General features: G+C 40.5%; 1 protein-coding gene across 1 annotated transcript; it reads right to left on the reverse strand.

The window, feature by feature from the left end:
• Positions 1 to 4193: 4193 nt before the first annotated feature.
• On the reverse strand, positions 4194 to 21062 carry TNFRSF11B (TNF receptor superfamily member 11b). Its single transcript, XM_061373434.1, has 5 exons — positions 20681 to 21062; positions 10809 to 11178; positions 7023 to 7217; positions 6486 to 6710; positions 4194 to 5312 (listed from the first exon to the last, which is right to left on the reverse strand). Exons 1-5 carry the CDS (start codon positions 20708 to 20710, stop codon positions 4924 to 4926), a joined length of 1209 nt encoding a protein of 402 aa, XP_061229418.1. The 5' UTR covers positions 20711 to 21062; the 3' UTR covers positions 4194 to 4923.
• Between the last annotated feature and the right edge of the window lie 2466 nt (positions 21063 to 23528).

Consider the following 23528-nt stretch of genomic DNA (forward strand, 5'->3'; position numbering starts at 1 on the left):
TACCTCCGGGAGACGGGAATAGCCTGGCTTCCCGCTGGCTTCACTGGCCTGCCAGCCACTCTCCGCTTATTTTGATGCAATCCAAAGCACACACCCTTCTTCAAGCATTGACACATCTCCTGAGTGTGGACACCCTTCCCGAAAACCTGGGTCTATGTTAGTCTTCCCTAACTGCGGCCAGAAGATTGCGGGTCCTGCAAGCCTCCTCTTATTTAGGTACCTGGATCTCTGATGTCTCTGCTTCAAAGAGCACGAAGACCTGACCTGTCTCTTACTGGCAATGTTTTCATTGCATTAGGTGGGACTAATCATTCTTTAGGACGTATCATTTCACTCATCTTAAGTACCATAGGCAGAGCTGAAGCACGACACAAATACCAAACCATCAAGTCTATCAATAGGCAGAAATCTCATTTTGTGTGCTGACGCAGTGCTGTACATCCAGAATGATGTATGCCATAGTTGCCAGAAAGTTTATTTATTTCTTTAGAAGTGGATGAAGACTTCCCTTCTTAGATAAAGAAAGAAAAAGGAGAAAAATACTCTCCAGAAAGCTCTGTCTTCACCATTATTGAACCACACCCTGTCCTCTTCATATAAGAAATATTGCCAAAGCCACAATCTCTCATCATGTGGTTCCTTTTAAACACCCTCCTAGGTACTAAAGGTCAGGGTGATTTAAAAAAAATAACCTGGTAGTATGAAAGGACTTTTTTTAAATGCAAAAAGACAAACAGAGGAATCCTACGCAAACTTGCTATAAATACAAGGGATGAGGATGATGATGAGTGGAATAAACTAAGTCCACGTTGCGTTCACCTGCTTTGCTCTGTCTCGAGTTTTGTTCAGTTCAAAACTCTAATATAAAAATAGAATTACTCAATTCATTGCAATTCGGACTCCGTTCTTTATAGCCTTTTCCATAGCTTTGTCCTTCACTTGCACAATGACTACAGGCTTAGCTTTGTAGATATTTTTACCCTTCTTCACTACTGATCTTATTGCCAATATTGGTTCTACCATCTCATTAAGGTAAGGGGAAAAAAATGCAAAACTTTCTTTTTTTTCCTTCATTTCTTTTTATTCTTTAGTCCATTTTTTTTTTCTTCTCCGTATTATTTCAACAAAGAAATATTTTGGAGAGTGAGTATTTCCTATATTCAACAATTGTCCAAAATGAAATCTTTTCTGACAATCTGCAGAAATTGCTGGTTCTTTTTTTTCTACAGATATTTGCTTATTTCTGAGCCATGGTTTTAAATTAGTTTAAGGCTGAAAATTTAGGCACTTTGCAAATGATTTACAAGCAAACCAGATAGCTCTGCTTTGGAGGTGACCTGTACCAGGATGAGCAGGATGGGTGTCTGCGAACAATGAAGGGTCTGGTTGAAATTAATTCATCACCACAACCTATTGAAGTCCCCAGTCCAAGCTGTCCTCACAGTGTATGGTGTGTGTGAGTGTGTGCAACTGTGTGTGTGTTCGGCTGCAGACATGCAGATTCCAATTCTTTAAACCTTTTATACCCAGCTCATTATGATAAGTTTTAAAATCAAATACCTGGCTTTGTTTTTAAAATGTCCAGTCTATAGCAGACCATACTATTGATGAGTAATTTTACTAAGAAAGCATCCATGAATCACCGTCAGGGACCAGGAATCTATTGTGCTTGGTGATGTGCTCAATGTAGAATAAAAGGATTATTAAAGAGCTTAATACCTAGTTCCTTCTTTAATTTCCTTCCTACTCCAAAACATGGTGTGTTTTCTGGGACCCAGGAGACTGCCTTGCTGAAGGACATGTGTATATAAAAGAGATCTAAAAAATAAGGTTTTTGCAGATTTTGAAATCACAGGTTCTGCTTTAAACCCATATACTTTTTGTTAGCTGAGGGTTGTTTCCACTCTTAGAGCACAGCTGGACAGATGACAGCTGAAGAACTTGCCTTATATACCTTCTCACCATCTTGCTCATGTATTCCTGAAGCTGCTTTTCCTTTTCCCAGTGCAGGTGAGGGTACCCAGAGCACAGCATCCCTCTTTGTATCACCCATAGGGCCCAGCTCTGGCTGGTTGTCCCCAGCCCTTGCACCTCCCTCCATTCCCCCATTTCTGCCTCCCCACAGCAGCACTTCCTCTGTCACGGACACGGGGACCCTCTCCCACGTGCTGCCCGCCACGTATCTCCTCTTTCCTCCTGCAGCTTTCCCTGAAAAACAAACCACCACCCCCAAACCCACATTTTTTCCAATCAACCCTCCCACTTTGTGTTTGCCTCACCCTCTCCCTCATTATCCTGGGTCTCGCTTTTGTTTGTCTTAGCTATTTTGGGCTGGAGGCTCTTTGGGGATGAGAATACAGTTTATGTGTTGCCTGCTCAGGATGTGAAGTGTTGGATTCCTTCCAGCTGAGTGTAGCCAGATTGATAAATGAGGTATAAATTGGCAGAGAAGTGTACCTGAGCATGGGCACCTGGTTAGCTGAGTCAGCTTTAACAGCTATAATTCATTAAACAGGTGTAACTTTATGTTTGGGGGGGGGGGGAATCCAATTTTAAAAGGCACAGGTAATAGTTTAATACAAAAGTTTCCCAGGAAATCCAGTCAAGGCTATGCTCTACTATAGTGAAGTACAGCATCTTCTTATGGTGGCTATAACATAAGCTGTACCATGTGGCTGAGCACCTTCCTCTATTGTCATTCCAGAAGCATCACAAACATTTAATGTTATTTATAATGAGAGTTACATATAATTAGTTGTAATATGGAAGTATAGATGTATAAATTAAAACCAGTAACAAGTACTAAGAAGGAACTATGCTTTTCTCTAGCCAATAGAGCCGCTAAAGTGATTCCACTGATACATTTTTAACTACATTAACACTTAATACTATAACTACACTATTATCAATTGCTAAAGTGTTGTATTAAACAGAGCTAATGTAGAAAGGATTAGGATGGAAATGTTTATAAGAGGTGTGTGGGATCCTCTTCATTTTGCTGGCAGTAAGATGATTATTCTTGTTTTAATACCTGCAACACCCCAAACCTCCACACCTGGCAGAGTCACAGAAACATCTGGTCTCTATTTTGCAAATTTGAGATTCTGTTGTTATAATCTTTTAATTATATGTAAACCCCATTTCTGTTATAAAAGCATGCAAATTATTTCAAATGAATCAACACAAAACTAGATTTTTTTTGTGTGTGTTCAGCACCATTTCTCAGCTATGCCGATAAATGAGATGCTAATAACATGTGAAGTATAAAAGGGAGTTTGTTCCTTTTGATACAAAAAAGTGATGTGAGAATTCAGTGAAAAAAGAAACCCAAATATTTTAAAGCAGTATGTCCCATATGTCCTCTGTAAGGAGAGCACTTCTGATGAGCACCCATCATATCTACTAGGAATCTCTTTCTTATTCTTTGCTTAATATCCTCTCATCTGTAACAAAAGGGATATTTGTCATAGAAGGCTAAATGCTGATGTTTTTTCTTTCCTATACACGAGGGAAAAGAATGTGTTGAATACTCAAGTTTGTTTGCCTGGCTTAAAGGAAGAAAGCAAGAGTAAAGTCTCTCTGTGCAGCCACCAAAGCCTTTGGCTTGCACTGTGGATGATCACTGGTCCTTGAAGTTATGTGAGCTTTTGATAAAGACACTCATACAGTTCCTGTTACCTTTTTTTTGGGCCCATCTCTTCGTAGGTGCCTCTTTCTGTAGCTGAGGGCAATGGTAAATAATGTTTTTTTTTCCTTATGTGACCTCTCTGTGCTCCCTTCCTTTATTCATAGTAGCAATATGTGAGGTTTTCCAAGCCCATAAGGGCTCTGCATCATCTTTCCTCCATGAAATTACAAGCTGTGGTTAGGGCAAAGGTTGTTGAGCTCTCCAAGAATGACACCAGGCCAAGAGTGATGCTGGGCCAAATGTGTCTATGGATTTGTAGTTGGTTGTATCACAACTGCCTGGGCCCTCTAAACGAGAACCTTCAGTGCTTTTCACCTTCTTTTACACCTGTACAGTGACCATGAAAAGTCAGTGCTGGTCAATATTTACTTGGTTCACATATTAACTATGAGACCAGATAGGGAGCAGCAGAGAGCCGAGCCCAAGATAAGGTACGAAACCCACATGGTCTGTCTCTGTTGTTAGTTCCTACTTCAGAGCTAAGAGTAAAACACCAGTCGAAAAGTAAACTGAAAAATTTAATTGTTTTATAAAATAAGATTATGAAATTCTATATAAAAATCCATCTTCTTAAATATGGTACATTCACTTCCTCACAGAATATTTAAATATTCAGGTCGCTTATGCTATATTTTCACTGTATTTTCATTAAAATCATTGGATAAATTAAAACATCCCTACCAAAAGATACCACAACTTATACAAATAAAACTAAGCAATAATACTTCTTTTAAATACAAAATTAATAACTCTTAGAGCATGCTACAAAATTTTGCCAGAAAAATATATGGGATCATTTTTGCTTAGCTAGAAAATATACAATGTGCTTTTCATTTCTCTTCCTAGAATTCAGTCTCATACAATTTCCATTTAACTTAATAAATATATACAACAAAAATGTTTATTCCTCAAAGAATATAAACAGCAAATACTGGAGTAGAGCCTGGTCTGGCATTCTTTTCTCATCTAGTGACTGTAGTGGGGCTTTTCAACTCTGAGTGTGCAAAAATGCAGGATCAGACTCTTAGTGTTACCAACAGGTTAATAGCTTTTACAAAAGTGATTTTGTTTGAAAGAAAAAAACCCTCCAGAAACACTGCAGAAGATTTAGAGCTATTCCAGTCAGGCATTTCTATAAATAGTAAGACATAACGTAGGGAAACAACGTTCCAGTTTAATTACTGCTGGCAGTAATTAGGGAAAAATAGTCAGTGGAGGATGAAAAATATCTTGAATTAGACACATCTTACTTTCACTGATTTAACTTGGTTCCCTATCATTTCCAAAAAGAGTTTCTGGTATAATCTGTACATCGTAAATCTGTGCAGAAACTTAATCACCTTCTTCAGACTTTGGATGGTTCGTTTTGGAAAGTGGTATGTTTTCAAGTGCTTCAGTCCATACATTAAACCCTTAATGGTGTCTTGGTCACCATTCTTTATCCTCCACAGATTGAGAAGCTTCAGAACTTGCTCTGTAGGTTGACATAGTTTCATTGTGCGCTCAATATCTTCCTTTCCCACTTTCTTGCCTGGTAAGCTTGCCATCAGTGTGTTGAGATGTTCAAAGGTGAGGTTTGGGTGGCCAATGTGCTTTAAGACAGTGTTTTCACAAAGATCAATATCTATAGAAAGTAAAAAGAAAAGAAACGTAAGCACAACGCATTACAACTTGGCCATGGCCTGCCAAAAAGGTTCCATAATTTCAAGGTGAAGATTCCTTTCCAATTATTATTATATTTTTTTTACTTTATTTCAAATAATTATATCAGCAAGGCTTTTTTTTTTTTTTTAGGATCCAATTATGAAAAGCACTCAGAGATTTAATTAACTTTGCAATACGAACAGCCCCAAATTGCAAACAAACTTCATAGCAAGTATTTATTGCTATATGCTAGTTCCATCTATCTTGTGAAATGTTTTATGTATGTGATAGAACTCCTAATATTTGGTTCCAGTGAATGAAAATTTTGCTGTTCTTCTTCAGAAGCATTGGCAAGCTTTGCTAAAAGAGTCACTTTGGGTTTTGAAGTATTTCAGACACTTCACAGTCCCCCAGTCTTCACAGTCCCCTCCTAAACAGGAGAGGGGAAGAAACCAAATAATTTCTGCAGCATTTTCCAAATCCATTCTGAGTGGACAAAAGGTCATTTGAATGTGGCAGCTTTTGATGGTAGCTTACATGAAAAGAATTGGCCTGACTGTCCTAAAACCCTCGGTGTTAACATTGCAGCACTATTTCACCTTTGACACCTGTCTTGGCAGATTCAGCACAAAGCAAGCGATGAACTGGCGTGACAAATAGGTACCAGCAGGCAAAAAGAAGGGGAAGCCTGTCAGTGTGTTCCCCACTCCCATTCATACCCCGTTCTGTGAATAGATGTCCTAGTCTGAGCTGTTAGTCTCCACAGAAAACAAATTGCACTCAGTTGCAGGCATCCAGCTCCCTCTAACCTCAAAAGCCACTGCTCAGATATAACAGTGGGAAACATTTCCTTGCTTGATCAAAATTCTTCCTACATTGTTCAGTCTCAAAAGGGGATCTTGGCTGTGGCACCACACATGCTCCCAGGGGGACTACAAGTCTAGAGAGAATTCAGTCCTCAACTGATCAGGGAAGCTGAATTCTCTTGCTGCTTCCCCTCGATTTCACTGTGCTTACTGCATTAATAAAGCTCAGCCAAGCCCTGCAGGTCCTCAGAACACAACACATCACCAGGAGGTATTTGATCCCAAGCAATCTTTAAAATACCATTTAGAGAATTTCTTTCAATATACATGCTATCAAAATAAGGTACCTTGAATGATCTTCTTGACCATATCCTGTTCTTTGTTTTGCTGCTTCCATAATTTCAAAAGCTGGAAGGTCTGCTCTTGAGAACTGTGCCTTTGTTTAATCCTTTCGATGTTTTCTGTGCTAACCTTTGTCCCGGGCAAACTCTCTGCTAGTATGTTCAGCCAGTTAGGTGTGAGCTGAGTAGGAACAGCAAACCTGAACAAAGCCTCCTCGCACAGGGTTACATCTGAAATGAGAAAGGGAAAAAGAATGCATGAATTGCTCTAGCCTGTTACATTCCCTGTCTCAGAAAGAAGAGCAAGCAGCAAGTATGGTAAGGAAAAAGACCTCAACACCAAACTAAGTGGTCTTTATAGCACTGCTGCTCTCTGTGCTTGAGTTTGATTCAGTCTGACCTACAATAATTAAAACTTTACTGTGGCCATCACCATAGCAGGAAAATGGCAAGCAAGCTAGATATTTGTGCCATAAATGCACATAGATTCATTTTAACTAAAAGGCATGTTTTCAACGCACTCTTCCTTAATGGGATACATACCTATTCCACATTTCTGAGGTGTCGTATCTGTATTTTCCTGACAGATGTTGTCACGAACTGCATTTCCCTTCAATGCTGTTTTTAAACCCAGTGCACTGCAGTTTGTGTGCTTTAGACAGGCTGCTTTGGATGATGTTTCATTTGAAAAAAATCCTTCTGGACATCTCTTACACACAGTGTCACTCTCTGGGGTACCTGTGGGAACAGGAAAGCAATGCATCCAATTACATATAACCTCAGCTGTGGAAAATAACCCCAAGAATACACAGATAAAACAAAATGTTCTTCTCCAAATTCTCATTCTTCTGCTTTTCACATTTCTGGTCTATGAAGGCACCGCATTTAGATAAAAAGAAACAAACCCCACTCTAATTTTTAAAGACAAAAAAGATTCTTTAAGGGAATGATGCTCCTGCTGGTGTCACAGAGTAAATAGTACTTACATACACTTGATACCAACATTAAAGTCGGTAATTGCTGATTAAATCAGTAAGTTAGTAAAGTGATACCTTTAAGTCAGTGATTCTGTGAGTCTATTCAGACATTACATGATGTCTGACATTTATCCTTCAATTGTATAAATATACTGTAAAATAGTGGCATAGGAAACTGCTCTGAATTGTACTCCAGAGCATCTGCCCAGAACTTACTCTAACAGGTTACTTTAGTTCTAGCTAAAAATATAACCACATAATATATTAACTAAAGGCCCTCTGTAAACTAATTTCCCTTCTCAAATATTAAATTATGCCAGAAAATGTAATTCTGGTTATATTTCTTAACTTGTTTTCTGGGCTGGAATAAAATATTATTGAAAGCAAAGAAAGTAGATTATCCAATAGAGCAAAAACACATACATATATATGTTTTGCTTGGAGTTTTGCTTTTATAATGAATAATTTTACTATGATACAACAACCGAATGACAACATATGGTTCTATGACATTGACAAAGAGGAAGAAAATAAATGCATGACTTCTGGAACAACACAGTCTAACCACCAGTGGCAGGAAAATAACAGCCCCAGTAGTTGCTGTATATTCACTTTTCATTCATCATTATTGACCCAGCATTTAAGCAAATGCCTAAAGTATAATATCTAATATTGTATTATTGAACATGAATTTAAGCACATGCTTAAATATTTTTTTTTAATAATTGGAAACTATATTTGAATAAGAAAATGACTCCATCTAGTGTATTTTGGAAGTATTTACATGTGGATGCGTATTTTAGTGCCAACTTTTAAGTAAATGTTATTTATTTGGGACATTTTCGTAGAGAAAAAGGGCACAAATCTCAAGTATTTAACCAGCTGCGAAATAAAGACTAATACTTGCATACACCTGACCTAGCACTGCTTCATCAGACAACAAGTGAAAACAAAGGAGCAGTTTTTAGTTGCTGGGCATCTGAAAAGTCTGAGACCCTGTAGCTTGCTACCCCCTCACCCAAATCCTCTGCACTCTGCAGCAGTGTCCAGCCTGCAGCAGCAGTGTCTGCCCTTGCCCCCTATTGCACAATGAGCACTTCTGCGGCTCTGGACTGTACCCAACTCCAGTCAACACCTGCACCTGAGCCGGCAGCAATCAGCCTTTCTGGGACATTGGAATTTTTAGCATTTTTCCCTGCTGCTGACTCGCTGCAGTTGTGCCATGGCAGAGAGGAATGGGAAGAAAGGAGAGTCCCTGCAAACGGTGAGTCATTCTGCTCAGAGCTTCCTCTATAACCTTTGTGGCACAAGGGGGAAATAAGCCAGGTAATCCATCAGTGTTCTCAGGGTTGAGCATAAAGTCACCTCCCAGCTTTACCAGCTTCTTCTTTGCTGCTTATCTGACTGCTCTTGTTAAGGGCGCAAACTGCTGCAGCCCTTCCACCCATGCACCGTTCCCACCAATTTGCGTGAAATCCGCCCTTCTCTCCAGGGAAACAGCATCTGAGAATGGAGCTGCCTCATAGCAGTGCTGTTTCCCCAGCACATTGATGCTAAAAACTGCCATGTGCCAGGCCAACCGCGGCAGAAAAGAACAAAGCCTTAATCTGCACTCCCAAAACGGGACTACCGAAGTAAAGTGATCTGCCCAACATAATCGTGAGCAGTAGGGAAAGAGATTGCTAATGCTTTAAGCTCTGAATGAGACACTGGACCACACCATCTCCCTGTGTGGCAGTGGAAGCATAATTTTATACAGTTAGGTTTTATTTCACCTGAAATTACATCATTGGAAAGTTCAAGGCTATCATATGGCCAAAATAAAAATATGGTCCATGCTTATGAAATTCTCAGCCGATGCCTCACCTCAAAACTGACTATTGACACAGGGGGATGCAATTATTTTTACAATGTTTTCATTCCTCATTTGAGGTCTGCTTGGGTTTAGCTCATTCATTCTGATGGTCTTTTGGAAACCAACTTTCCAATAAATTACACCATTCAACAATTTATCGTCTTCCAAAGCTTGTTTCATTTTGGACTGAGGGATTCATATTTGTCTGCTATGGTTTCACTGCGCTCACAGGGATGCAGCATGCTGGTTGCTCAGACAATTTATACTTCTTTGTTCATCTCCCAGTCTTTCTGGAAACTTTGTTTCTGGCCCCTTTTGACTTGCTGCCGAGGTGTGGTGGAACCTCATTAATCCAAGCCCCTGGGTATAATAATTTAGGTTAATGAAGGTTTATAATACAGAAATGTGGTAGCTGCCAGTGGAAATGCTTAACAGTTGGCCAGGGCATCAGGGTAATGCTCAGTTAACCAACTTCTCAGGGACTAATGAGCAGCTACAGCAGTGACATTACTCCTTACATCAAGTTGTTCTCCAATGAGATGTTCATAACCCAAGAACCCAAAACTCCCAACCTGTCATTCTTCACAGCTCTAAGAAAGATGTACAGGCCAGCCCTAGTGTTTCTCACTGTATAGATGTAATTCCCAGGGCAGTAATGCTATAGTCTGGAGATTGGTTGCCTATGGGTTTGTGCTCGAGACACTTTGATTTCCTATATTCCCTTCCTCAGTTCTCTTCTATGAGCAGTTATCAATCTCTGGTACAATGACAGAATACTATTCTTTCAGGCTATATTAAATACCGGAGCTAAACCGGGACATGACATTTACCAAATGATAAAGGACGTGTTTTGTTTTGAGAGAAGAACTTATTATTGGTTCAACAATTTATGTTATCTTAAATGAAGAATACACTCCACCAAAAAGAGCCCCGCTAGACATACAGCACAATGCCAGCCTGGTCGACAATGAAACGGTTGTTTGTTTGATAGCAACAGTTTCCCTAAGACTTCCACTTAGGATGCTGGTAATTAATTATTACCACATATTGCTGTGATGCTAGAGCTATATTAATATTGTTATAATTATACACTTGGTGTCAAGCACATAGTGCTCCTGGTGTTTGTCAAGATATACAGTTGCTTGAAACAGATTTCAAAATGAAAAACATTATTATTCACACACACAAATACCACATTCCAGATAATGTTCCTTTAAAAGAACCAATCCATCATGTTTCTCATTAGAGTGCAATTTGCTACATTTGCTCCTGCCATTAAGTTATATATTACGGTAGGAGCAGGGTATTCCACTGAGAAATGTTCCATTGGCTGCAGCACAAATGATGCAGGCTAGGAACAGGTTCAATTGGCTTTACTATTTACTGTTCTGTAATTTCTTCTGGATGAGCCTCTTTCCTAATCTTATACCTACCACAAGTCATTGACATGCGGTCAAGCTGTAATTAAATCTGTGTGTATTGACAAGCAGTACGTACCTGGCTGTGCAACGCCAAACCCGGGAGGACACTCTGTGTGCTTTAAACAAAACTCCAGCTCCAGGTATCTGCCTTCGATGCACTCGCAGACCCGGTTCTGTGTGCTGGTGCACTCCTGCTTGATGTACTGCAGCTCTTTGCAAATGGTGTTGCAGTACTGGCATTCATCGTTGCTGTTCCACTCTTCGGTGTAGTACTGGTCCGGACATGGGGCACACTGCGTCGGGCTGGTGGCTGTGCAGTGCTGCTTCACATAGCTCCCGGGAGGGCACTGGTCACACAGCAGTTGGCGAGATGTCCCTGGGTCATAATGGGAGTACTTGGGGGGAGAGTCATCCTGGATGGTCCACTTAACAGAAATGTCCAACAGCTACCAACAGGAAAAGAAAACATTGCTCACTTTAGTGCTGGGGAACACCGTGACTCACAAAGAAACCCACATTTTAATGAGTTTATGAGTCTAATCATATCGCTATCTTCAAAAAAATGTTTGTGTTAGCTATTTATAAAATATTAGCCAGCTTCTGGGCTCTCCTGAGTCTGTCTTAGAATGGGAAAATTGCAGGATCTTATCCAGCAAATCTTCCAGACCTAAGTACTTCCTTGTTCTCCCAGAAATGCTGATCCTATTCTTCTCCCATTTACACCCTTTTAATATCACTAGGCAATGACTTTTTACCACCTGGCACCAGAGAATCTGGCCTGTTAGTTTCATTGGTAACATGCTTGATGGACAGCAAGGCTGGGATAATGCACTCCAGTGTTCTTAGGCATCAGGTACTTCAGATGTAAAAGAAATGGTATCCGGCCATAGAAATCTGAGCAGTGTGCTGCACCATTACTGCAGGTACGTTTCAAGGTAATTCCTTACAATATTTCTTTCCACCAGCAGTGAATGGCTATAACAATATAGATTACTTTTAATGCCTTCTGTTTAATCTTGTACTGAAATACAGCAGTTCTGGGGCAGCTAGGTCAACTGTGAAGATGCAGCTTCAGGCAGAGGAAAGGAATTCTGCAGTTTATGAAGGATACGTTAAGGTCTTAATCACAAGAGTTGGAAGAGGCCAGGCTAATGCTTTCAGTTCCCATCAAACATCACAGCCTTGTGGCTGTTGTGAGGACCTTGTTTGGTATGGATACACATCGTAACACTCCTTCTTCCTGCAACAGTCTGCTTTGCTGGTGCAGTTTGGGATGACCTGCCCTTTTGCAAATACAACCTCCATATTAGACCATTTTGGACTTGTAACTGAAAACTTGGCTCTGTGATTCCATCAGCCTATAAAAAAATATTCTCTTGGGTTTACTCTTCATGTACTATCCCTAGCCCCATGGGGTCTGCTGGCAGCTCACTCCCACCACTGAGAACCCGGCTTTGTCCCAGTGCTACGTGACCAATGTGCCACTTCTCTTCTAAAACTTGCACATTTTACAAAGATGAAGTAAACTGGCTCTGAATAAAGATTTTTTTTTTGTGTATCCATTCGAATTGTAGATCCAACTGACTCGCCTTTGTTGCTATTTTAGTCCCAGTGAGCTAATGCAGAGTTGCCAATTCAATTTCAAGAACGTATTTTCCTCTTTTCCAATGCAGATGTCCCCGAAGTATAAGTGGAATGAACTCTTTTTATTCATTCAGACTCTGTATTTCCTAAAGAGGCTTCATCTAAGGGCCTCACTTCTGCCTCAGCATAGCACTTCTCAGGTGATAATCTTATTAATGTTGGAAAGTATAGTTTAATCATTACTCTCAGTGTTCACACAAATAGCAGATGCCTACATTAGGAACTCTTAATGCTTAAGAAAATATTCTTAAATGCATTCTCCTGTTGTCTGTCTGTGAATTGACTTATATATATCTATACTTAGATACATTGAAGAATGAAATGCAAATAGTTTGGATATTCCCCACAGCCTCTTCTAGTTACCCTTGACTAAATTCTGTAACTTGTCCAATCTGTGATTTCTACACATGGAGATCCCACTTTCCTTTGTGGTCTCAATACACGATCCCTTCCTCTGTGGGAAATTCCTTATTAGTCACTGAAGTTCGATGTACCATTCCATTTTTCTTAAATGACTATCTCTTTCATGTGATCTATTTAACAAGAGGGTGCAGCCCATTCTTAAATAGTGAATGGCTTTCTATTGATGCAAAATGCACCCACCCTTAGTAAATCTACAGCTTTGACTGTAGGAATAAGGAAGTCCTGGTAATCCCATTAATTGTTGATGAGAACAGTTGGGTTTTCTGTGATGTTTTTAATTCAGTAATAGGTAAAGCAGCATCCCAGAGTCCCAAGATTCTCATGGGCACATGCATTCCCTTCCTTCACAAAACATAACAGACTGCAACATGTGGTGCAGATGCTACAGAGACAAGCATCAACCCACATTTCATGCAGATGTCTGTCAAAACCCAAGACAACACCCAACACTGATGTAAATCACTGATGTGAAAATGATTAGGGACAGCAACCAGACATGCAGGCAGCACATCCTCCTACAGAAATGCCAGTTTTTCTGCTCTGCAATGCGTGGCTCACAACAAATCCTAAGCTGTCACTGCAGCAGAATCTGCTCCTCTAGGTCATGCCTCTGCCCCAGTGACATGTTTTCAGATGGTGAACATTTAGGTGGACCATTTCATGGCTGTTCAGGTCCCCTTTACAACATGCAGGAGCAAGAACAAGATTTTCTCTGTTTTCGTTGCTCGACTATTAACATTGGAAAACATATATGAGGCAAGTGAGAAGTTTTGCTGCAGGGGATGATTCAGTATTAAAAATAGTTCAGATTCAATAATGAGAGTGTGAGAACACGGGGTTTTGTTGACAAAAATGGTGGTGGCATTCACTTCCTGAAGAATCTACAGCTATGTGAAGCAAGCCAATAAAATATGACAACAATTCAACACAATTTAAGAGAAATTGATTAAAAAAATTGAGCAAAAAAAAAAAAAAGTGAACAGTATGCGTGTGAAACCATGCAGAGTTTTGCCTTGGAAAGTACCAAAGCTATGAACTATTAATGGCAACCAGAATACTACTAATCTAAATGAGCATAACCAATGACCATAATAGGTTTAATAAATCAACATCACTAAAAGGACAATCAGTTTTTGCATTTGATATTTTCATTGTGTTTTTAAAAGAAAAGCACATCACACCTGTCTTCTCTTCTTTCCGAAAACTACACATTATGTAGCTGCCATAATCAGTGAGATCAGTGCCTGAGCCATATGTATGCAGGATCCAGCTCTTCTATTTACTATCCAATTATAAGTTTATTCAGTCAAACTAAAGCTATAAATGCAAACAATACATCAGTATTTTAACAGCACATTTCATACACCCCATACACCCTTTTCAACATAGATAACCATTACTGTTACTGTTTGACTACTAGGATACTCTTAGTACAGTGAGCTGTGCAACTCATTGCCACAGGACATTGTAAATGGTTGAGTCCAGAATGTTATTTGACATAGTAATGGAGGAATATAATAAAGGGCTATTAAACATAGACATCAGCTTTTGATCAGGAAATCCCAAACCACAAATTTCTTGAGTCTGGAGGAGTGTTTTGAAAAAATATCACTATTTTTCTGCCTTTTTATTCCATCTTCTCTATGCATCAGTTATAAACCCCTGCCATGGACAGCATATGGGGCTTTTTAGGGCTTTTTTTTTGATTCTTTTTTTCTTACACCCAGAACAGCTACTAGTATGTTGTCAAGTACATCTCCAGACTCTAATCCCCAGTACCACACTTCATCATAACACTACTGTAGGTCCCTTAGTAATCCTTATGAGAAAAGACCTGCAGGATAGTCTTCTGACAGTCTGACTGAAAACACCTAGCACACATGGGTATTCTGAATATTAATATGCACCTGCAAATCATAAGTTATCCTTGAGCCTACATTGAGTGCCAAAGTAAAAGCAATCTATTTTTCAGAAGGTTTGTAAAAATGAAGGAAAAATGGTGGAAGGTAATGAAGTATAATTTTAATAGTTTTACTGCATCATCTTGGCACAAACAGAATGAAAAGACCATTTTTATTCCCCAGCTCACAGAATAAGCTAGGCAGGAATGTCACTAAATTGTTCTTTCTCCTGGCCTAAGACATGTTGAATTTGTGCTTATATTAGCAAGTTGGATCACCTGCTACAGCAGATTTGTAGAGTGAAACAGATGGTGCCAAGCACCTGACATCCACATTATGCATGATTCAGAGGGGGTATTTTGGACTAACTTCAGTCTGCTCTCATTGACTGAGCATGCATTAGTGGTTACAGTGCATCTGGTGCCTCTCTGGAGTCTATCTCTGGATTTACTTTCATCAACCCAGTTTATTTTTGTAAATCCTCTTTGTGCACTCCAAGACTGCCCTGATGTGCAAACTAAAATATAGTAAATAAGGATGGTCAGGAGAAGCCTTCAAAATCACATTCTCAAATCAAATTAAAATGGTAATTAAATGCATTTTATGTCATTCCTGACTTTTTTTATCCTAAACTATGCTATGACCAACTTGGCAGCATATTGTCAGCCACATAAAATCTCTGATTGACCCGAATACTTGTACTTAAAGTTAGGCTATGTACTAAACACCTCAGTCTCTGGTATAAGAAATAGCACTAGTTGAGCACATGGAAATGCCTTCATCAGAGCTTACTAGTTCTGAATATTGGTTGTCGCAAAAGCTTCACAGAAAGAAGGCTTTCTCCTATGATCATGCTGGCACTGGCCTGTTTTGCTCTTTTGGAGAAGAAGGCATGTTCCAGTTTGAAAGGAGGGAGAAACTAGAAGTCTGGCTTTAGTTTACTGGAATCAGGAGGGGCAATGAGCATGTTCACCCTTTAACACTTAAGAAACTGAAACTGGAGTCTATCAGTGCTACACCTGGTCAAAGTCGTGGATTTGTCATTCAGAAAATTGAGTGAAATCCCATTTGTCCTTGTTTAGCAAAGGTTAATTCAGCCTGTAAGAGGTTCAGAGAATGTTTAGAAGGAATTAGAGAGCTTCATCTTGAAGAGGATCTTGCTCAATAGCTTGGTGAGTTAGAACCTATAGAAACAGTATAGATAGTGAACACACGAAGGAAGAACAACTTTCTCCATTAAAGGATAATGTCGGCAAATGAGAAGGGGATTCTCTCATCAGAGGAAGCTTGGGAACAGCCTTGTACTAAGAAGCAGGTGCAAGAAACCCAAGAAGTTTAAATATAGCTCTTAATGTACTTCTGAAAGCAAATACACCATTTGGTTTCCTGGAAGAGCTGAGGAATGGACTGAAAAGATCTATGCAGTTTCTTTCAGTTTAAACCCCGAGCAAACCCTTTATAACCCAACACTGATGGAAGCCAGTGATACTCAATAGCTTGTTCATCTCAACAATTTAAAAGTTAGTCTCATTCAAAGTGCTTTCAATTGCAAATGGTTTTCCTAGGGGTAGTGAAACGCAAGACTCAGTTAAAATAAAACAATCCCAAAGGTTGAGTTTTTTGTTCATACATTCTATGAGTATGAAATGCTATCAGTAACAAAAAAATCACAACAAAATAAAACCAAACCAAAATCTAGTATCATTAACTACAGCTATCAACCTGTTGGGTGAAACTCAGTTCTAGTGTCATGGGTTCAGTTCTGAAAGGACTGAAAAACTCAGTTCTGATCCAACTCCCTGAGCCAAACCGTGGGTACTGCTCAGGATGGCTGTCTCTGTGTAACTACTGAAGTACAAATCTAATATATGTCGGTGTCATGCAAGTAAATGGTGAGAATTCACTCAAAATGAGTTACCCAAGGTTAAAAAGCAATTCTTTGGTTGTGACACTCAACACATTAAGCCTGAAGCTATATTATTCCATACCATCTTTATGTCAGTATACACAGTGCTAACATAAAAGGCCTTTGCAGTCTATTTGTTTGAGCCCTTAGAAGATGTGTTTGGAAGAGAAATAATGTGATTGTAAAATTTCCTTTCAAGATCTTGGGCATGAAAAAGTACACTCCCTTTTCTTTCATGTTTAAATGTAAGGCAAAGAGCCACTTGCTTTTTCTTGTTGAATTAAAATGAACTGGAAGACAAAGCGCATGAAGTAAAAATCCTTCAAGCATCATCCACTTAAATCACTGCTTTGTGAAAGAAAAGAAAGTGGCTTTTTAGCATATGAAAATATTATTATATAGCTTGGCTTTGTGGTTTTTGGTTGTAGACCAAAGGAGAATGTTTAATTTGCTGAGAAAGATAAATCTGTTTCTGTTTTGCATTCCACAAGTATTCCGAAGCATATTTTCCTGCGTGATAAATAATCATTCAAGGCATCTGTCAGATTGCTCCTTGTGTTTGCTTTGGGTTCAAAGTAAAACCTCGCAACTCTCCTACTTTGCTTTCTACACAAAATATTTGAACGAAGTTAAGGCAGGAGGCCTTCACTTACCCTCAGCCTTTAGGCAGAATGCCTCACAGTAATCATGCACAGACCCCAGAGGAATCCCAGTGGCAAAATAAAGCACTTAACGATACTAATGATGGCATCCTAATCAATAGCTTGTCATATCAAAGCAGTATCTTTAGGTCCCGTGCATGACAGCGTCATGCTGGATCAGATCCACGGCCGTCTACTGCAAATAAACACTGTAAAATATTTTTCAACTAAGGAGAAAAGATTCCCACCCATTTGGGAGATACTCAGCGCTCATCCTTCTCCTCCTCTCACTGTTCTGGGTCACCCATGCAATCACAGAATTCAACCTCTTTGGGCCAACAGCCATGCAGCACTGCTTGTTCTGTGAGTTGCTGCAGACTCACTTAGAGTACAGCCCAGACAAAGCACCTCTTGGCAGATCATAGCTAAGCATGAGGAACACAATGACAGCTGAAATGGAGCTGTTTTCACTGGTTTGAGTTAGCTCATAAAGCTGTTCCACCATTCTGCCTATTGCTTCAATGCAATCCACTCACTTGGGACATAATGGGACCTACTTTTGCGTGGAAGATGCTTTATAAAGTGGAGGATGCTCTTTTCTATAAGGAATAAGACTAGTGACTCTTCTGACTTGACCTCCTGAGCCTAAGAAGGTTGGACTAGGTGGTCCTTGAGGTCCCTTCCAACCTGGTTTTCTATGGTTCTATGCTTCTGTATTTGAAACCAAGGCTATCAACCACTGCCTTCATTTCTCTGTCAGCAAGGCAATATGTCAACAACTCAAACCTCACAGAGAATTTATGAGGCACAAAGTTGTCATTCGCAAAACAATTTATGAGTCTAAACTACTGCTTCATTTCAGTGCTAGGAAAATTACATTCATCTGAGGAACAGTTTTACGTCTTATCAAAGATGTACTAAACTGAAAGTCTTGATATATATAGAAGTTACATTTGCCTTGAAACTTGTGGAGGAAGAAAGCAGAAAAGACACACCAGCTACTCACTGAAAGAGGGTTCTTATCCATAAGTTATATTTTGGAACATTATTTGCCAGCATGACAGCAAGATTTAGAGCTAACCCAAACCTGGGATTTTACCAGATGCTGTTACCACTTGCAAGACAGACTTACTACAGTCTGCCTTGCACTGAACAGAATTACTAACAAGTGACTATTTAGGTAGAGAAACAGTATGACCAGTATTACGTGCAAACAGGTGTTTTTCTCCAGGAAGAGCTGGAGTAGTAAATCTGCTAGCATAAAAGTTCAATACAGAAGGAACAAAATGGAAGTTTCTGTGAGATTTGAAGAGTGGGTGTTCTTTAAATTGTGACAATAGGTCTTAAACATCCTTCTGGTAACCCTGGTGCTTTATTTTTAACCAACACACATGCAGACAGTCAGAAAGAAAGTCAGACAGAAAGATAACTCCTACCCTCGCGGGCTGCAAAGCCACTGCTGCCTACACACAGCAAACCCAACAGGCAGGCCAGAAAAAGCATGTCACATGCACCCGGAGATCCAAAATAGAGAAAGGTCAGGTTTAAGGGTCAAGAGAGTTACGTGACAAGTAACAAGAGTCAGCTCTGGGGAATTTCTTTCAATTCAGTCTGATTTCATGCTTGTCTGTTTGTAAGTAGTTCCAATGTTCCAGCAAACAACACGCACATGTGTGCACCACCACAGCAGGTCCCCTTTCCGGAACCTTAGCAAAGATACCGAGACTGAAAGTACAGCATGTCCAAAAAGTCTTTTTTAGCTACGGTGTCTCCAAACAAGGTTTAAGGTTTGTGAGCCAAGCGCATACAACTTTGAGTTGCTGTTGGGCATCCTACAAGTGTTCTTATACAGCAGGTACTAAAACTACTTTTCTGAGCTCTAGCACATCTGACAGTACTTAAACTTCACTCATAGTACTTAAACTCCACCATAACTTTAAATAAATTGCTTTTAAATAATAATAAAAAAAGGACTTGAATGATGAAGCTCTCTGGTATGTACTCTTGCCGCTGTTATATTTCAGCTCCAAGACTCATCTGCCAGAGGATTATGTTGAACTTCACTTAACACTATTACTTTATGGGAGAATATGAACAGGCACATTACATTTAATCAAAATCAAAACCTGATGTGATTATTTTAGGACAGCCACAGAGAAGAAGCCAAGCTGATAACAGGCTATTGCTGAAATTCCCAGATTAACTTCCCGTGCTTTCAAACAGATGAAGAAGGCACAACATCATACATGAGATGAAAAAGTTCTCCTGTGTCCCAGTTTGCTGACCATGAGTCTGACAATTTTTGCTTCCCTTGCACCGTTAATTACTTTGGGTTTGTTTCTCAAAAAGCCCTTTCAGAAAGTTGTGCAGAGAGTAATAAACCCGCATTACTCATCGGATCCTGGAAATCTCGTTGCATTTATAAAGAGCATTCAAAATAAATGGATCTCAGTTCTAATGCTCTGCCACAACATTAATGCCACTGTACTCACCGAAACAACCCAGGAGCAAGTTACTGCGCAGGCATGCTTAACAGACTGCTCTGAATAGTCTTTTGAATGTTTTTCTTTGAATGTTTTCTGATCCAGAAGATGAATTACCTCCCAATAGAAGTTGCACAGTATCTGTCTGCATGCAGGTTTTAATTAATCCGATATCAGACACAATTCCATAAGGCTAAACGGATTAAATGACAGTTTGAAAGATTTACTGCACTTCTAACATCTCTATATTTGCATCTGGAAGTATCTTGCTAAATCACCAAGTAAACAAAAACTTATTAAAGCAGGGGCTTATACCAGATTTAATAACACAACTTTTTCTGTAATAGGTACTGACACAGCTACTAATTCATCACTTTCTTGCACATGGAGCTGAATTTTCTAAGCCTAAACAAGCACCACATGCCTGTGCTTTCTTTAATGGAGTTCACAGTAGTTTTCCTGGGTAAGAGAGCCAGCCCAGTGTTTGAGATACTGATCAGTGCTGCTGCAGCAGAGATTACAGAGACAGGCAGGGATGGAGCTTTTGTAACAAACATCTCAGCCTACAGCTTCTAAATCCGTTCCTAGATTCAGGGTTTTGTGTCAGCCTGGTTTGATGAAGCCTCACAAAAAGAGAAAGGAAGATAGGAAAAAAGGCAAAAGAAAAGCAAATCATTCCACTACCTTAAGAATAGGATGAAAATCCCTGCTGCCTCTCTGGAGCTGGACGTGTCCATCGCACTCCAAACCTCACCAGGAAAGCTTGGTGTGATGAAATGTAAAGGGTTTACCAAGAAAAAGAAGAGGAGGCAAAAAATCCCCCACCAAACAAAAGAATCCCCCCCCCCAAAAAAAAAACCAAAATGAAACCCCAGAGGAATGTCTTTACAGTCTGATCTCTGAAGCTGCAATGCATCTTAAAGCCTATCTACCTCTCTGAAGGGACTTACCACAAGCGTGCAGCACAGGAACTTGTTCATTGTGGTCAGTGGAAGAAACCTCAGCGAGCTGGGAAATCAGGCAGAGAGTCAGCTCCTGCTCCAGTCTCCTAGCAGCCTGCTTACATCGCCCAACATTAAAGACACGATATATATATAGTCCCGGTGTAACAGGAAGCTTGGCTCAGCTTTGATCACTCATTCCCTACCATGACCAAACTTTTCTCTCTTGCGCGCTGTCTCTCCCCCCCCCTTTTTTTTAAGGAACCTGTAAAACATGATGACTTAATGGAACCCTTTGAGTGCTGTAACCACAGACTGGAAAATGCAGGAGGGAGTGTCAGGGGCTGGCCAGGGGAGGGTTTAATTAGGCTCTGTCTGGCTGTCTGGCTGTGTCCCCCCCTCCTCTTCCCTGAGCAGCTGGCTTGAAGGGGAGACCCATGACCTCGGGATGACAGCAGCTCCCTTGGGGTCCCAGGGTTAGAAATCATTGCTGGAGGCTGAGCCCCAGGGCACTGCCATTACCCAGGAGGAAGAGAGCTCCTTTGGCTCTGCTCCCCAGGGGTTTCCAGGATTGGGACTGGCTGGGAAGCAAAGGTCAGGGAGGGGAGGGCTGAGGGGAAGGAGGATCCGTGCTGTTTCCCTTCCCTGCTGAGGCAGGAATGTGAGGAATGGCCCCACTGGCCTTGCCGCTTGCCAAGGCAGGCCTAGGCAACAGGACGGATGTCCGCCTGCCTGGGATGGCCACCAGACATCACTGGCCCTGAGGGGCTTTGTAAGGAGGAGCAACCTTGTGGGAATCATATGGGGCTTTTGTATGAGCGGTTGTGATTTTCCAGTGACAGTCAGTGCCTTCAGCAAGCTCCTGGCCATGGGAGAAGACCCATCAGGGCCCCTTCTCCCACTTTCAGCTAGAAAAGGGCATCCTTCTAAAGCCTGAAGGATCAAACCTCAGGGGAACCTGTGTGTACCAGGTGTGAAGCTGAGCACAGCTTTCCAAGGTGCGGAGAAAGGATTTCTCCTCCCAACATACACATATTCAGAAGGCGATTATGGAAGCCTGTGGGATCCTGGGGTAGAAGCCAAACCCAGAAGTGCCTTCAGATTTTACAGATGGTTTTCTCTCCCTTTTCACAGGCCAGACCAAAACCTCAGGTCTGGATATTCCAGCTCTTGAGCACTTGAAATCTGGGGCCCATGCTGGCTCTGGGATGTGCAGTTTTGCCCCTTTAAGTCACAAGGCTGTGCAGGATTGGCAAAAGAGTGAGATGGAAAAAGCCTGCATCTCGTTTCACAGAAATTGAGCTATGCTAAGTCAGGAAACCATTGTCTTCAAGGAGGACAGCCTCACACATTCCTCCTTACGCATCTGTAACCGTTTGAACACCCATTAAGCAGAACCTAAGATCAAAACAGATGCTGATTACGCTTGTCAGGATGATAAAAATTGAAGACACTTGAATTAATGATGAGTTCCTTGTAAGAGGTGATGTGAAAACTGTCATGGAAACCCTACCAGCAATGGAGTATTGCTGGTATCTGTTGGGTAGTAGGCACCACTTGATTTGTATTGAATCTTGAACAGATGCTGTAACTGTTCCTGTAACCTTTTCAGAGGCTTTTAATACTTTACTATCTATTCTAATATGTATTTATGAACATACTGCCCAGATACAGGTACAGAGGTGCCAATAAACAAGACCTACCCCTACATTTCTACATTTTTGTTGTGGGGTAGGGAGAAGGACTGGTTTTGAAATGACCACCATTGCCCATGTCAGGGTAGTTGTACATGAGTATGGTATTCTCCATATAGGGACCAAATTTAAATGTCAACCAGAATGCTGCAGCAAGTCCCTCAGCAGGACTTATTTAAACCAAACTAGCTTTAACCCCTCAGAGGCCAAGAGCTGGATACGGCTATGTGTCACTTCTGATTGGGAACAGCAAACTCCACTGTCAGCTCAGAGGTGCCTGGGAAATCAGTGAGGCTGGGTGCTTCCTGCTCAGTTACAACACAGAGAAAAGCACCATGCTCATAGCAAGCTCCCCAGTTTTAATTGAAGAGCTTGGATTGGGCTGAGTCTTCTCATTGCTGGTGCTGGCCATAAATATGCAACAGCTGATTCTCTAAAGTAATAAAAATGTGGCTCATAAGCCTGTGTTTAAGCAGGTTAAAGTGACAATATTGTACATACCAGAATTTTCTAGAGATCAAAACATTTTATACCATGAAACAGACCAGAAAACAAATTAAAAAGCCATTAAGATTCTTCAGCTGAAAATGTGGCTATGGTTAAGAGTGGCATTCTCTTCAACGCATCTGTTTTGTGTATATTTGTGTTCAGAGTTAGGTTTGAAAAGATGCCTGAAATGATGTTTTACTCCCATAGCAGTGAAAAAACTGATACAGTTTAATGAGAAGAAAGCAGATCCTTCTTGAGCTCATTCAGTTCAGTGGAAGGAGGCCAAGGTGTATCTGTTTCAGTGAAGACATCAGGTTTGGACAGATGCTAAGGAGACCATCCTCTTAATGACACATGAACATGGAAGTTTCAACTGTCTAATCTCTATGGAGTCAGTGGAGCTGGCTGCGGATGTCAGGAAGGAACCATAGAGTTGTACTTAGCATGTTTGATCTGGAAATCACAAATAGACAATAAATACAGGATCCCACACTGCCATTTTTAGTGTCACTTTTCAGAGCAGAGCTGTGCTTTAACAAGGTTTAAACTGCAGTTCGAGTGTTTTCACAAGTGCTTTACAGCGTTGCCACTTTGCCTTTGGGAATTAGTTAAGATGTGCTTTCCAGAGCATGGAATCACAGGACAAGGCAGTAAACCCTGTAATAAACACTTGT

This window comes from Neopsephotus bourkii, unplaced genomic scaffold (assembly GCF_033783945.1).
Source record: "Neopsephotus bourkii isolate Nb327-2 ecotype Australia unplaced genomic scaffold, CSIRO-AGI_Nbou_v1 NB_1630, whole genome shotgun sequence".
NCBI lineage: Eukaryota > Metazoa > Chordata > Aves > Psittaciformes > Psittacidae > Neopsephotus > Neopsephotus bourkii.

Bases quoted from the DNA above. Each gene is read 5' to 3' on its own strand.
- TNFRSF11B (XM_061373434.1), bottom strand. From the start codon at position 20,710: ATGAACAAGTTCCTGTGCTGCACGCTTGTG. The intron at 11,179-20,680 runs GTAAGTCCCTTC...TCCTGTTGGTAG, and splicing joins TCCTGTGCTGCACGCTTGTG to CTGTTGGACATTTCTGTTAA. The intron at 5,313-6,485 runs GTACCTTATTTT...TACTTTCTATAG, and splicing joins GGTCAAGAAGATCATTCAAG to ATATTGATCTTTGTGAAAAC.